General features: G+C 36.8%; 2 protein-coding genes across 3 annotated transcripts in view; both read right to left on the reverse strand.

The window, feature by feature from the left end:
• Positions 1-296: 296 nt before the first annotated feature.
• Positions 297-9056, reverse strand: prtfdc1b (phosphoribosyl transferase domain containing 1b). Its single transcript, XM_015056570.1, has 9 exons — positions 8910-9056; positions 8586-8692; positions 7166-7349; positions 6657-6722; positions 2913-2930; positions 1513-1595; positions 1297-1343; positions 1116-1192; positions 297-921 (listed from the first exon to the last, which is right to left on the reverse strand). Exons 1-9 carry the CDS (start codon positions 8955-8957, stop codon positions 874-876), a joined length of 678 nt encoding a protein of 225 aa, XP_014912056.1. The 5' UTR covers positions 8958-9056; the 3' UTR covers positions 297-873.
• A 4391-nt stretch (positions 9057-13447) lies between these two features.
• The window catches only part of LOC106962266 (pre-B-cell leukemia transcription factor 1), an 85577-nt gene continuing 82157 nt past the window's right edge, over positions 13448-16867 (reverse strand). For both annotated transcript variants that reach the window (XM_015056565.1, XM_015056567.1), the window contains exon 9: positions 13448-15284. In XM_015056565.1, coding sequence (XP_014912051.1) covers positions 15192-15284 — 93 coding nt within the window. In that variant the 3' untranslated portion in view covers positions 13448-15191. The remainder of the gene's footprint in view (positions 15285-16867) is intronic.

Consider the following 16867-nt stretch of genomic DNA (forward strand, 5'->3'; position numbering starts at 1 on the left):
TATTGTGTGGGTGTCTGGGTTTCCCAGTTTCCTCCACGCCCTGGTTTCTGATAAGTGAGGAACAATGAACATATGATCTTCTAGGACCTTAAGTTGCGAGAACTCATTGGAATGTTTCTCATTTAGTAGCAGTAAAAAGAAATATATTTAAAAAAAATACTTAATCCTAGATGCATGAATGACTGAACTCATTTACTTTTCCACTAGTGCATAAAAAACTATCAGTGTTAAAATCAATATGCTTTCATATCACTTTTTTCTGGTTACCATTAGTCATTTCATCCACAAAAGAATACTTTCACATTTGAAATATTTTTATTCCCCACACCCAATTTTTTTTATTTTACAATTTTTAAAACAGTGTGTTAAAAGAAACCAACTCAAACACTTAGGAATAGAAAAAGTTAGAGGTAGTTAGGACACTTAGTTTTGACAATACTACTGTACATTGTTGGCCCCTGAGCATAGACAGAAGAGTAGCCTAATAAAACTGTAAAACAAGTAAAGAAAAATGATTAAGTGTTCATATTGTATTGAAATATCTTATACTTTTCATTGTAAAGGTTTCCTTTGTTGTTTACATACATTACAGCATACAACTTCCTATTATCAAGCCCTTATTTAAATATAAGCAGCTTTTTATATATGTAAACAAATGTAGTGTGACTATTTCTTTATATTAAAAAAATATAATCACAGATACTTGTGGTGTGTTACCCTATTGAACTATAAACACGTAAAATGAAATGTAACCACAGCTATAGTTGGGGATTAGATGCAATCACAGCCACTTGTCAGAGAACTCCAGAAAAATGTGTGGGCTTGCTGTAAAAAGGACATCCACATGACAGAGCCTTCTGTCGCCGTTTGTCTTCAAACCTTATATTTCTTCTTTCCACTTTCACTAATAATGCAAATGTGCTTTAAAAAAAAAGAAAGAGGAAAAAGCACAGTCAAACTCCAGAATGTAAGCCAAAAAAAAAAACAAAACAAAAAAAAAACATTCAAAACAAAAGTATATTTAGTTGATTTGTGTGTGACAGTCAGTGCCACTGGACTATTATTCCAAGGCCTCCTGCTAAACAGAGTCTTTGTTGTCTGAAATGAAGACTTACATTGAGGTCCCTAAAATACTCATTGTAGTCCAAAGCATAGCCGACCACAAAACGATTGGGTATCTCAAAGCCAACATCTGAAAGAAGTGCATTGAAAAGACAAATGTAAACTGAAAATGTTTTCTAATCGTCTTAAAGCAGAGGCTTATCGCTACCGTAAAATGTTTTATCAGTTACTTACAGTCAGGGACAGAGGCTAAGCTGTGCTGAACTCTCTTCACCAACAACCTGGGGAAGCAAAAGCAGATACTATTCGACACCATCCGCGCCAGACTGCTTATTAAAATGTGATAAATGAAAAAAACAAAAACAAAAAAGAAGAAGTAGTTTGGTCTGTATGTGTCTTGACTGAAAGGAAGGAATTTGGTGATTCATGAAACAAGCGACCACTCTTTACCCTGCAACTTTGATCATTTTGGGTTTGAAGGCTTTTACGTGCTCTAGAAGAGTCTCCATTGTCTTTCCGGTGCCAACAATGCCCTGTGAGCGGGAACACATAGAAAAAAAGATTTTATTTTATGTAATACACTTGGTTGGGAATAAATGCCGACGTGGAAATGCAGACAATGACGAGTTTCACATCACAGTGAAAGAGAGTCTTCTCAGTGTCTCCCGCCTGTGCTCTTATTACACAACAGTTAACAAGCATCAATTTCACTTTCCCAGAAATCATATGATATTTTATACAAACACTGATAGGCTTTATACATTCTTTTACTGGTGAATATGACGGCCACTTGACAGAGATTAAAGAAGAAGAATGTTTACAGCAAACAAATAAATAAATAAAATAAAGTAAAATGCTTGACATACACAATCACATCCATGCATCCAGCTTTACATAATCTATTTATATGTGGTTTGTTATGCATTTGGTCATAGCAAAAGTAAAAAAAAAAAAGAAAAAAAATCTGTTGCCACTGTAAAGTTAAATGGTATCAAAAAGGTTGTGCTTATTACAAATGTTATGCAAATATTTTGTTGATGAATTACTTATGTGGAATACCATAGTTTTTAAGACGCATCACTATGTGCAATCTCACAGTTTGCTTAAAGTGATTTTTAAACTTAGTGCATAGCTTTTAGTCTTTTCATAGTATGAAGAGACTAAAGGTTTTTTGGTATAAAGCTTTGTGGTGTCTAGGTGCACTGACGTGCAAATTCCTTTGCTACTGAACAGACCACGTTGTGGAAGTGTAGGAGGTTTGTTGGAACATTTTTTATGTAAAGAAAAAACAGCTACCGGTGCAGTGAAAATTTGGACTGGATAGCAGAAAGAGATGGAACCAAAAGCAAACCCGTCACCCACATATACCATATGGTAACATCATTCACTTAAGTATGAACACATGCAGTGAAACTTTTAAGGGTTCCAAAACTTAGTAGGTGCCAACACCAAAGAAACAAAATACTCCAAGTCCTTTGCAACTAACTACTCTGCAGATGTTTCCACTAAATAGTGCGATAAATGATAAAAGACAAATCATCCGGTCTCTGATCTTTGTAAGCAATCATTATAAATTTCTTTAACTATGCTGTTTTTTGTCCAGCACGCCGATTCCTAATACAGAGCTGAGATTTTCTGCTTGCATGACAAAGTTAGTGAACATTGTCTGAAAAGCAGGCCTCTTGTTACTCGAATATAGGTCAGGCAATTAAAGAAAGTTTTCCTCATGTTAAAACCCAGTTTTTCTGGAAGGCAAACTTTAAATGGCCCCTTGCGACCTGAAAAACAGTCAGTACAGTGTATGAGTCTATTTTGCAAAATGGAAACGGTTAAGTACAAGGCTGACTCACCTCAACAATCAGCACGTTCTTATGAGAGCATGGTGGGGAGAGGAGAGAGGAGACAGAGCAAACAATGACGCTTGATTAGAAGCAGATTACTAAACCACACACAGTTTGCTATGACACAAAACATAAAAAAAAACATGAATCACAAGAAAAAAACATGTTTGGTTCCTTAAAGGAACAGAAAGCACACTCAAATCTAAAAGGAAAGAATTTTTTTTTAGATGTCTTAATGCAGAAGTAGTGAAACATCAGCAGCAGCACCACACCCAATCACATGTTCTAACTCTGACCATAGATTAGTAATGCTTTTATTCATTTTCTTAAAATATGCATCTGTCCTCAAGATAAAGACTGAACCAGAAAAATCTCTGCATCATCGAGATTGAAAATCTTTTCATCAGCCATACTAATCTGAATGCCAGTGTAATCGCTGAAATTCTGCAGATGCCTGTCTAATCGACAGAAAACTTGCCACAAATCACAATCTAGGCACAATCTAAGCTTTGCTTCATCTCATCTAGGCCAGGAAGCAAGTTACACATCTACAATTTACTATAGTTTGCTAATAAAATGTTCATCCAAGCATGTAATTGTGCTTTGTTTACGTCTCTTTATTCCTTTTCTTTGAATTTGTCCTACGGACTTATTTAAGGATAAGTTTGCAGGACAAGGAACCTATGAAAAATATAAACTAATGAGGTATGTGTAAAGTAGAAAGAGTCTGGGGGGAAAGTGAAACCACCTATTTAAACATTTCACAATTTCACAGTTAGCTCTCACCAGTAAAGCTATGCTTTCTTAAGTAACAAAGTTGCAGCTACATTTTATTTCCAGACACACTGGAGCTTGAGAACTTCGCACAAACACTTGAAATACTGCAAGAAAATCATAAAACAGCAAGTCAGACTTGCTACCCAATGTCCTTTTCAGTACAGTAGGTATTTACAGTAGACTGAATCTGGCTACAGGACAGACTCCTGTCCAGCTGAGGGAAAAGTCGAATGTGAATAATCAAATGAGGTGATGACGCATTAGATTGGCACTCTAAAAATAGGTTCACTAACTTATGAATGCGGTAAAAATTGCTGGTGATTCATATCCGTGCACACAGACATTCACCCGTTCAGAGATTTGTAATGAAAACCTTTGCAGAGCAGCTAAAGACGCTGGTACAAATCTCTACATCTGATGAACAAAAGCAAAATGCAACTGCAAATTGAATTTAATGTATATTTTTATATTTATTAAGATTGTGATGACGGTATTAGCAAATATGATGCTGCTGGAAGGAATCATGTACAAATATACTTCCATATTTAAGAAGCAAAATTATGATTTTATTATTGGTGAATAATAAAAACATGAGACTTAGATTTACTTGAAGGGAAATTGATGGTTTGTGTCTGTTCAGGTACAGAATGTCTTAGGAACTGGATGCTTTATAAAGGAGAATGTTTCTAAAGCTTTTGAATAGAAAAGGTGCAACAACAGAAAACTCAAAAACTAAGATTTGCTGTTTTAAACTAACATTTTGTTGGTCTGCAACTTACTTTCTGTTATATAGAATAAAAACTACTGTGATTAGCACTTTCACACAATTACCAGATAAAATACAGAGTAATGAATGAAATAAAGATACTTACTTATAACAGAATTGCATGTCCATTTGGATATTATTTTTATACCCATTATTTTTTTCTCATTTTTGACACACTTCAAACACAAACATCAGCGTATTTTATAATGACTTTAAATTATTAAGCAGAAAGGAGAGACTAGGTGTGAAAGACAAACACAAGACATGGTTTTCCAAACTTTATTCAAACCATCATTTGAAAATTGTATTATGCATTCATATTCACCCCAAACCCAAGTCCACCAATACTTTATCAGTTTTGTAGGTATGCAAAACTCTTTTGAGGTTTGAGAAGACTGAATTTTTTTTTTTTTGCTAATTTGTTTCTGGAAAAAAAAAAAAAACAAAAAAAAAACTAAATTAAATCAGACTGGAAGGAAAGAGTCTGGAAATATCAAATGTCAAATCTTGCTGCAGGACGGCTTTGGGTCTGAACTTTGAATAGATCACTCTAACACATGATTAGTTGTTGAGTTCACCAATTCAATTGTAGCTCTGACTGTACGACCAGGGTTATTTCCTAGTGGCATTTAAGTCTGCACAACAGCCTGACATCTACTGCAGATTCAAGCAGGATTTATTCCAGTGTTGCACTGTAATTTATCAACAAACTTTGGCCAACTTCACTGTCTGCCACTGCTGAAGAAAAGTATCCTTACAGCATGATGCTGCCAGCACCATGTTTCACAGGATAAAGTAATCATAGTTATGAGCAGAATTAGTGTTCCACCACAAATATCTAGCATGTAGTCGTAAAAAAATTACATTTTGGTCTGGTCCGACTATTGCACCTCTACATGTTTGCGGGGTCCCCTACGTGAATGGAAACTGGAACTAAAACTTTTTATTGCCTTTCTTTAAACAATGACTTTGTTCTTGCCAGATTTCCATAAAGGCCAGATTTGTGGAGCGTGAAACTAACAGTTATCCTTTCAACAGATTCTCCAATTGAAGCTGTGAATCTCTGCAGCTTGCAGACAGGCTTTCTTTGTGCAATTTTTCAGTCTAATTTGGCAGGTTTACAGCTGTGTGAATGGGACGATGCATAAAGAGCTTGAGACTTTGCATAACCTAACCCTGTCCTGACTTCTACAGAGTTGTATCCCTGCCTGCTGTATTCTTAGATCCTCATGTTGTGGTTTGTTCGACCTCTGAGCCCTTCAAGGAACAGCTCGATTTCTACTTTGGAAAAAATACCCACAGCTATAGAAGTTGTTTGCTAATTAGTTGATTCCTCAAGCCTTTTGTTGCACTGAATTTTATTTGGGAGTTATCAAAGCAAAGAATGAATACTATGCCTCTCTTACTTTTATCGGTAAAAGTTTTTAAAAACAATACATATTGTTCTTCCACTTATTTATGTGCATCTTTGTGTTGGTATATCACAAAAATCTAAGTAAAATTCGTGGAAGTTTGTGGTTGTAACTTTAGAAAATGTTTTTATTTTAATCTTATTGTATGACTATGTTTGCAACGTGTTTCCAAAATTGTCTATAAATGCATAGAAAGAGCACTAACTATTGCCCACAAAGAGATAAATACGTTTTAGACAGTTTAGGAAACGATCTTGCAACCTCTCAAAATAGTAGTCTTGTGACCAGCCACAGTGGTCAGCACAGTCCAAGAAGACACTTTAGGAGATAGCATAGAGATTATCAGAGCTTTGTAAACAGTCAGGATCCACTCCAGCTCAAAGGAGAACCAACTGTGATCACGTGATAACAAGACAAGCAGCTGTGCAGCGAGCCTGAAGCAACAGAGCTACAGTCATCCTGCTAATCTACATACTCACTATGTCCTCACATTTTCACCAACTCCACACTTTGGTCACACTGAGATAAAGTAGAATAAACCTTTAAACAACTGCATTAGAACAGCAGGTATCTGATTGGAGCTGTCTGACCCTGCCATCTTTGATCTGCTTTATGGAACCATCTTGTCAGGCTGAAGGAGGAGAAAAATTTAGAGGAAAGGCTGCCCTCTTGAGGTCACTGCACGGTGGCTCAATAAATGTCATCTCTAGACAACTTTGGGTTACTTTGCCTTCTAGCAATGCATGCATTTGGTTATAACATTTTTTCCCCCAGTGATGATCTCATTGAGAATCTTACCTTTCCAGCTAAAAAAGACAGGTCTTCCGCTCCCAGTATGTGAAGATCTTCTGTCGACTGGTCATTCTGCAGAAACAAATGTGTTTTAACATAGGGCTAAGCAGTATTTGAGACTAAACTGTATAACTTAAAAGCTGAATTGCATTATTTTTTGTCTTCAAATTGCACATTTATTGAGAATAAGAATAACCTCCAGGCATAAAACAAACCGATCGATAAAGGAACTCCGCAGTCATATCGGCTGTCTTGATTTTTTTTTCTCCCACGTTTGAACAAACACATCTGAGCTAAAGCTAGACAAAGATCCCACTGTCATAATGCTGACAGCGTAACACACTCATCTTCTGACTAAGTCATGAGACACAAACCCATCAAGGCTGATAATGTCAACCATTAAAGCAGCCTCAGCATCCTTAAACCGAAGCCACTTGAGGTCAGTCTGTCTCCAGCGGCTTTCCTTGACTACAGCAGAAAGAGGACAGGACGGGACGGGACAGGAGGGGGCTCACCAGGTAGCTCCTGAGTCGGATGAAGTGGACCCTCATGGGGATTGTGTGGTTGGAGTTCCGGCTGAGAGCCTTGATCCTTTCCACCAGGTCAGCACAGAACTGGTAGCCTCCTTTTAGCACGCACAGCACCACAATGTCATGGTCGCCGAGGTCGTCCATGATGTTCCTAGCAAGACGTTCTGTCCTGCAGAATGAAAAGAAAGAGAATGATTTAGAACTTCTCCGACTTTTTAAGGTCAAAATATCCCTGCCTCACTGTTAAAACTAAAACTATGGTATACTGATCATTCAAAATTACATCAAAACATCTATACGAGATGTGCTCTACCTACATATTTAGTGCATGTTAAAAATGTTACTATAGAATATGTTCTAGCATAGTTATATGTTTGACTATTAAAGTTACACCTTCTATTTTGAACAGTTTTTCATTTCAACTTTTCCATTTACACACGTTTGAAAAGACCCCAGCTTTGAGGTGGAGTACAGCACTGTTTTTGTTTTTTGTTTTTTTTTCCCAATATGCATTTTAGTTCATTTTGAACTAACTGAATTGCCATATTTCTGTTAATTTTCAATACAATCTGTGTGCACACCTCCAAATTGCACCTGAGCGCAGATTGCTGAGCTTTTCATGTGCTCAGACACATAAAGTGGATAAGGAATCTTACACATTCTCTGTGTGAAAGCTGTTCTGAAGAGATCAGCAAGTGTTTGATATAATTTTACATCACTAAAGAGTCCAGGAGAAGAAGATGGTATAAGGTCTGCATGTGTATAGCGCTTCATCAAGTCAGAGGACTCCAAAGTGCTTTACAATACATTCACACGCTGATGGCGACAGCCACAATTGCCGTGGGGCAGACTGACGCAGGTGAGGATGCTACACAATCTGAACCAACACCAGTGGGCAAGAACACAGTGACTGAGATGGAGCAGGGGTTCGAACAGGAAACAGTAAATCAAGACATCACAGCTAAATACTTTGGAAACAGAAAACCTTTATTGTTTTATTAATTCTACACTTACTAATTACAATAACAGTTTTTATGCATTAAACATTTGAAGGACTGTAATGGTACATTTGATCAGATACGTCATTAAATATTAAATATAACAGATATCCATCAGGCTGTATGCAGCGATTGAGGAAAATACAGAGGTAAAACAGACAACTTTCAGTTTTGATTTGCAACTGTTCCTCTAGTTTTTTCCCCATTTGTTTCTTTTTAAGTTTGCATTTAACAGAAGGCAGAAAAGCAAGAAAGTCGAGCTCACATAAAGTGTATGATATACCTCTGATTTCCCCCTAACGACTAGTTAATGATCACGTAAGACTTCTATGCAACCTCAGAGCAACCAAAACGGGAAGGGGAAACTTGCTTAGGCCACAGGAATCTACACAGTTTCAGTCGTGTACCTGTCCATGATCACGCCATGTGGAACGATGACACAGTCTAAATCTCCGGAGTAATGAGCGGGGTAGCTGAAGAGATCTAAACTGTAACCTGGCCAGTCATCGTTGATCTGAGAGGAGACAGTCAAACATAAACATCATTCTGTGGAGTACAGTGGAAATCACAACTTATTCACGCAGGCTTCCACGCTGCAAACTCTCTGCAGCAGCGACGCCCGCCTGCCGCTTTAGTTTAGACAAAACCAATCTACACGGAGCGCAAAGTTTTCTGATTGCGCATAAATTGAGCGCTTGTTCATTTCCTGTGAAGTTCTCTTATTAAATTACCACAATCCCCTCGCTTCTTCTATCGGCCCGAGCGTCTACTTCTGCCATGTTTTCCCGTCGAACACAAGAAGGGTCTTGTCTGAGAAAGGTGGTGGTGCAAGCCCACAGAGGGGTTTGGCACGGTGATGAGAGAGGAGGAGCATCAGAGTTAGGGAATGTGAAGCCTGTCGTGTATCGCCGCGGCCGCTAGAGGCGCTCTAACACAACGTTTTTATTGCAGCGACGTCAGGATGCGCGTGCTTCTCTTGGAAAACGTGTCAACTTTTTGTTGACTGTCTCAGGTTTAGCGGGGATGACAGACGGGGTCTGCAAGGCAACTTAGTTTTCTGAGATACTATTAAACGCTTGCGGAAACAGTTGTGCAATTAAAAAACCAAGACTACCAAATGGAATTTAAAATGAAATCTCAAATATTGAATTGTTTTTAAGTGTAGATCAATGAAGAACAAAAACATTAAAGAAGGGTTACAGTGCTGTGTAAAGCAATTCATGTCTCTTGAGCTGTATCTGTCTGTTGTGTTTGAACCACACATTATTATATTTCTATGGGTTTTATTTGATAGACCAACACAAAAGGTTGCATTGTCATAAAGTAAAAGAAAATGTTACATGTCATTAAAAAAGTTTTACAAATAAAAAATATGAACAGTTTGGCATGGATATATATTTATTCTGAGACCATAAAATAAAAGAAGTGTAACCATTTGCCTTCAGACATTATTCAGTTAGTAAATTCAGTCTGAGTATGTATAATTGTATCTCAGTATAGATAAAGCAGAATTATCCAGGTTGGATGGGTCACTCTTCGAGGTCTTTGAAGTCTAGTTCAGGATGTTATGCTGGTAATTAATAATTTCTTGACTGTATAGCTCAGTGAGAAACAGGGCCTGGGTGTGTTTAGGTTGATATAATTTAATCCCTGATTCAACAAGGAGGATCATTCTGTTATCACATTGAGTCAAGTTGGCTTGTATAATTATTTTTTTTTTTGTTTCTGAATAGATTAAATCAACATATAAAAAAAAATAATTTAGTCTTTAAGCAGGTAACATTTGGATGATATTAACATTTGAAACATTTAAGTCTGGCAAAAAAAAAAAAAAAAGCAAACCCAGAAGAAATCTACATGCTTTCATTGTATGTCTACCATGTCTATGTCCATGTCTACCCTTAACACTTAATGTCTGATTTAGTCTTTAGAGTTTTTTATTATTTCTGTCATTTTAAGTTTATGGCACGTTAGAAGCATCTTGGAAGGAGGACTTGGTCTATTTGTCACGCTACAGTAAGCAGCTTTTATGGTTGTTTTACACTTTCACGACCTTCACTTTTAAAGTCTGTAACATTACTTGGTGCAACCGTTTGTACAATTGTTGTTATCTAGTTTTAGAAATTATTTATTTATTTATTTATTTATTTATTTATTTATTTATTTATTTATTTATTTATTCAATAACTTAATGATGATGATGTTAAACAAATAAATTATCTGGTAGAAAAGCAATAATTATTCTGGTTTTGACTAAAACATCTAATTCATGCATTTTCTTGTACATGTTTGCCAGGCTGCAGAAAATAAACTGTCTGAAAATATAAAAACATGTGAAGAGGAAATGCACAGTACTTCTTTATTAAAGCAAACTGTGTTGCCACACTGTACAACGTAATCTGTGACAGTGTGTGAATGACTGTATTTTCGATAGACCACCATGGAAACTGTGTGGACAGCATGTCCAGCAGCAGCAGGGTCTGGGTTGTTGTGTCACTACACATTAGAGAGGTCTGCTAGGCGCTGTTGAAAAGGGAAGACAAGGTGTCTGGGCCCTTCCACCCGTGCTGCTCCATGGAGACCGCCTTTAAACAGCAGTACATTGTCATCTGGGGAGGCAAATGTCAACAGCAACATTAGATTTCAATCACCCTGCACATTCTCACCACCTCAAAGGGAACAAGGAGGTGTTAAAACTACCCTGCATGACCAAATCCCTCAAAATAGGATGAAACACTTCCGCGCTGTTCGAGCGATTTCACTTCATGTTTTTGTTTCAGAAGCTGAGCTGCGGGCTTCTAGCTGGAATAATCAGGCTCATCCGCAGCACTGTGGTGCTGAGCGATGCTGCACAAGCCAGAAGATGTTTTTGGGTGAAGTCTTGTCAGATTGTTTTTGATGCCCTCTTTCTCTCTGCTGGGGAGAGCAGGCTGGCTCCTCTGGTGCCCTCGGGGTGCAGGGGAGCAGTCTGGCTTTGGCATTTCACACTCGCTCAGCAGTCAAAGCCTGTGACCGTCCGCAGACTTTACCGCCAAGTGCTCCCTTGCGCCCTCGCCCGCATGTTGTTTGGCCAATTACGGATATTCAGTTAGTATGAAAGTAATTCTGGCAGACATGCAACTGTCCGGCCAGATAACGTCACAGGTCTGATTTGAATACAGGATATTATCTTTTTTTTTTTCTGTCTACACTTGATGCATTTCATACAGATATCAGCAGCAGTAATAATAATAATAATAAAACAAACTGGCATTCAGAATAACAACATCATTAAGACTTTAAACATTTCAGATGCATCTGTGAATCTGAATAAATCCGATTGTTTCCAGTTTGTCCTTGAAGTGTCCTGTTGTGACTGATCCTGGATGAATGTCAGCACTGGTCATAAACAGGCCAAATAAAAAACTCTTAATGGATAAGTGTTTGGTTTGGGTTAGCCTTGTGTCTTTCAGTCTTTCTTTCACTCCAGATTACTTTGCTCCACCCAGTGATCCTGGATTAAATCCAGAAACAGTCTAAAATTAAAATTATTTATTTTTTTACTTGAAACCATCTTGACAACAAAACTCAGTGAAACCTATTCTTAGCTTAAAAACAGAATAAGATATAATATATGGCTTCCACCACTGTTACTTTAGATAAGTATGATATAGTCTGACACGGTCTATTGTTTTTATTTTATAATAGCAACTGGAAATACTGAGCCTCTTTTGCAATCACTTATCGCTAACAATAAAGGGGATTAAATAGAAAATCTAGGTTAATTTCATTTCTTTGAGAAATAATATAGAGCACATTTTATTACACCATCTAGCAGCCATTGTTTTTTTCTTTAGAGAATTTTGCCACTTTAGAAAACATTTAAAGAGAATAAAGCTGGTTCACTTAGGTTATCTTAAACAGAAATCCTCAATTTATATTTTTCAAGTGGACATGATGCAGAATGAAAACATAGAGAAAAAATGTACGCAGTAAAATCCTGTTTTTAAGTTTGAGTAATTCACCACTTTTGGTGTATTCCAGGGACCATGTTGCATCGCTACACACAAGGTCGCACATGGTAATTGCAATATTTTTTGTATCTCTTTTCTTTAAAGAAAATAATGTTCATCTTTAAAAACTGCAAACATACAGACAGTTTTGGCAAAATTATTTTCATAAGTTTAACTTTGAACTTAGCTTATATGTAAAAGTCAATGTAATTTAATTTGCATAATTTTTGGGGAGTTGGATAGTCATTTTTAGAAACAATACATAATGTCAATAAGCAACAGCTTAACAACAAAACAAATTAATTGCTTTTTAGGTGGGCTATGCATAAACCTCACTATTAATTTTTTTATTTTCTTTTTTCACATTTCATTTATCATTACCTGTTCTGCAGGTTTCTTAGCTAACCTCTGAAGGGAGACAGCAAATGTTTTGTTTGGCTTTAGCCGTGGTTTCCATACAGAAACTGTATTTTGGCAAGCATAAAACAATATCTTTTAGAAACAGATTCAGGACTGGAAGAAGTAACTGTGCCACCCTTTCACTTTAAAAGAATGATAGCATAACCCCACTGTGAAAGCTTCACAAGCGTACTCCAATATTTCCATTGTTTTTGATTCATTTCAGTTGAAGTGTTGCAGTGCCTGATAAACACCAGATTGCAGAACATGTGCCTTCATAAGTACCCACATGAATTTTGTGGTATTCCATTCTTAACACACTGCATTTAACATAACAAGCTATAACAGCTTAATCTCTTCTAGGAAGCTTTTCACAAGATTTTGTAGGATTGTGTTTATACAAATGTATGACCAGATTGTTAGATTAAAAGGCCTGACTCAGAGTACCTGCTCTATTTCATCCCAAAGGTTTTTGATCAGGACTGTGCAGACCAATCAAGTTGGGCCATGTTAAACCCTCTCCTCCTTTTTTTTTTTTTTTTTTTTTTTTGTGTAGACCTTGCTTTGTTCACTCATGCACAGTCATGTTGGGACAGGAAGGGACCGTCTCTAAACGGCTCCCACAAAGTTATACATTTCATGACAAGACTTACAGGTGTACAAGTTGGAGGCTACCAATGTACTGTTTTTGAACTCAGCACCTGAGACTGCACATTCATTTAAAAAAAAAAAATGCTTGCAGAAGCTGTCTGCATACCCATTTACTTCAATCATTTTGCATGTGAATGAAGACATTTCCAGAAACAATGAGGCGCTTACAAGGACAATCCTCATTTCATCATGAGGACTCAGCATAGAAAGAAAAAGAAGCAGCTCTATACCTGCACTGTAGTACATATTATTTTAATGTGTTGAAAACCCTTTGCAACAAGGCAAGTCAAGCACAACAGGTGCACATAAACACATGTCGAAAGTTCATGAGCTAAATCACAAAAACAGAGGACCAAAAAAAAAGAAAAAAAGAAAAAAAAAGTAGCATGCCAGTAAAATCAAATACAAAAGTATAAGTCACACAACATAAAAAATAACTATAAACAAGGTTGGGCTGCTTATAAAACACAATTATTTGACATAATATCATGTTCAAATATTGGATGTTTAATGACTAACATTTGTTCATAAATGTCAGAATGAACTTCATGTTTGTTTTCAGTTCTGCTAAAGAACCCGCTGAATCATGTAATCGACCAAAGGTGTAATGCGCTCCAGAAGGCGTAGTTCGACAAAATGGGAATGTACTCTTCTTTACATGTCCATCAGCTGAGCCGTAGGTCATACTTCTTTATGTAACGATAATCAGTGACTTAATGCTCGGAGCGGCTCCAGAGCTGTGCTTTAGAATCAGGAAGAAGGATCCACTGTGTGGAAAAACTCTGGTTAACATAAAGATGTCCCTGTATCAGTGGATTGCGTCTCTGTGTATTAAAAAATATATTACAAACAATTATGACAAACTTCTTTTTCCTGTTGAAATTTATATTTTAGTCTCCTCAATGCACCACTTTTTAAAATTCTTTTCTTTTTATAAAGGAGCCATGTAGATGAGCTGATAAAGAAATAATGCAGTAAATATTTGATGAAATAGCACACTACATGACATGTAAAGGTTTTGATTTGGTTATGTGAGCATTTTGGTATCATCAGACAGAGAAGACAGCAAAACGTAATGTGAAAAGAAAAAAAAAAATGTTCTCGGAGATTTAAAAAAAGAACAAGAGCTTTACAGTACCCCAGACTTTTTTTTTTTTTTTTTTTTTTTGTTTGCATCTGCCTTTGTACCAATGTGCTGCAGAAGCAAAGTCAAGACTGCGTGAAAGACTTTCCGCTGATATCCCTCGCATCTTAATGAACGATGTCAAGCTTGTCTGTTTTGATGACAAGTATTTATTTTATTGTTTTACAGATAGCATACTTCACAGGGTTACCTTAGAGGTAAAATCTCCTGACAGAACTCAGTTTTGACTTGCCGGAGACAGAGGGGGGAGGATGAACATACTTTTATCGAGCACACATTGTAAACAACTGAGCAATATTTAAGTCTAAATGGCGTACCATAGAGTAGGTGAGAGACAACAAAATGTAAGAAGATGTGCCTCTTGTTTGCAAAGACAAAAGTTTCATTTTTACAAAAACAAATAATGGTCACTGACATTTTTTTTTTAACTCTTTTTAGTGGCTGAGAGGTAGAATGAAGTATTTTCAGTTAAACCAATGGTTTTATTCATCTACTTTATTTGATCATCTCATCATATTGAGTGAAAACATTACAAGTGAATAAGGAACCCCAGCCCTCTGATTATTATGTGAAAGCTGTACAAACCCTCCGCTGATTGAAATGTTATTGGATTTTTCTTGCGAAACTTCTTATTCGTATCCCAAAAGTCTGTTGTTATAGGCTGAGAAACATTTTTCGTTCAGGGCTAGGATTTCACAGGACCTCGCCGAAATATGGGAAGTGAATTCCTTGGTTTTTAACACTGTGAGGAGCAACGTTCGTTCATGTTTTTTTTTTTGTTTGTTTTGTTTTATTCTTTCGGGGATGAGGTGTGGAGATGGAGATATTCAGTTGGAAGTATCTGAATGGACGCTCCCGGGTCCTTCTGTGGGCGATGTCACTGACGAAGGAGTCGGAGCATCTTGCCAGCCGCCGTTCGTCTGCGAATGCGAGAGAAGAAAAGAGCGCAGTGAAAACTTGGAAACAAAGACCACAAACACAGGAAACAAAAGCTGACAAAGAACAGGTATTGCCACCCATATTTCATGTAAATTTTCAGAGATCTGAGTTCTTTTCGACCCGTTCAGAAATGTCCTTATAATATTAAATAACTTTATCATTTAGCAGGTCAAGTTTTAAAGGCAAAATCTATAAAAAATAATCAAGGAAAAAAAAAAAAAAGGAAAGAAAGAAAATGAACAAAAAGTGATCATATTGTTATGGATTCCTAAAACAGATGATTAGTTTGTGTTTTGCTGTTCACATATTCTCAGGATTATACAATTTTCTTCTTATACAGACAGCTTTTTTTTAAACAACTACTTTATAGCAGTTTTTCTGCATTACATCCGCAGCTAATTTGAATATGATATATACAGCATATTGGATATTGCCAACCATGACTTCTACTGTTCCTGCCCATGTCTGTTGCTAAAACACTTAGGCACAAATGAAGAGTGTTATTAACTAAAACTTGAGGAACAATTGTTCAGACAGAATCTAAAATAATAATAATAATAATAATAATAATAATAATAATAAAAAACAGATTCAACAGGCTCTCTCTGAACTGATGCATAAAAATAATACTAGACGTTTTCTCAGTCGCTCTCTACAGGGATGTAATATAACAGATAAAAGATAAGACGGGCCTTTAGTGTGACTGTGCTACCAGCTACCAGCTATGTCGGAAATGCTGGAATTAGATGTGATCGCTTCTGATCGCCAACTCTGACAGTTTCCACCTCAGCAGGGAATGGGACTGCTTCCTAATTGGTTCCCGCAACATTCATAGGTGCACCGCAGCACCGACGCTGAAATGCTTAGCGAGGCTTGACAGGTTTCTTTACATTTTTTTCCTTCAGAAATTAAGCATCATGTGTTTTTATTATTATAGTAGAATATGTGAAATTTATGCTCAAAGTTGATTCCTTTGTGGCAAAGTCAATATCGCTATTGTCCACCAGGGAGGACATTTGTTTTACAGCCAAGCATTTCAAACATACGAAAACAACGTAAAATGCATAGACAATGTTAAAAGCACACAGAGTGTACGAGCAACACTTCATAAGTATATATAAGATAGAATTTCGAACTCACAAATTTAAAGTTTATTTTAGTCCCACCCTAAGATACCATAAAAACTGAGACATGCCTGCATTTTTAGGAATAACTTTAGGGAAAATTTCCCTCAGATTCAGCAGATTGTGATTCCTGTCAGTATTTTCAAGAGGTAAATCCTCAACTTTAATGTAAGCATGAAAGACTTCGTCTGCAGCAGATCACTGAAATGCTAAGAAGCCTTAAAAAATATTTCCGTGCCACTTCTCTCACTTTCCTTTTCACGCGACAGACTTAATGTGAGATAAACAGAGGAGATGAAACACAGAACACACAGGGCTTTCATGTATCTTGAATATACCCCCGAGATGTTTGATAAAAGAATAAATTATCACAATAAAATGCAGCTTTTTAAAAACGGAAGCCATCTCAAATCACGATAAAAGGTCGACTAAGGACCATT

Source organism: Poecilia latipinna, unplaced genomic scaffold (genome assembly GCF_001443285.1).
Source record: "Poecilia latipinna isolate Pla-1442-1.1 unplaced genomic scaffold, P_latipinna-1.0 Scaffold1392, whole genome shotgun sequence".
Lineage (NCBI taxonomy): Eukaryota > Metazoa > Chordata > Actinopteri > Cyprinodontiformes > Poeciliidae > Poecilia > Poecilia latipinna.

Coding starts and splice junctions, on each gene's coding strand:
- prtfdc1b (XM_015056570.1), bottom strand. CDS start 8,957: ATGGCAGAAGTAGACGCTCGGGCCGATAGAAGAAGCGAGGGGATTGTG. Junction 1,344..1,512: donor AAAATGATCAAAGTTGCAGG/GTAAAGAGTGGT, acceptor TTGCTTCCCCAG/GTTGTTGGTGAAGAGAGTTC. Junction 1,193..1,296: donor CTTAGCCTCTGTCCCTGACT/GTAAGTAACTGA, acceptor CACTTCTTTCAG/ATGTTGGCTTTGAGATACCC.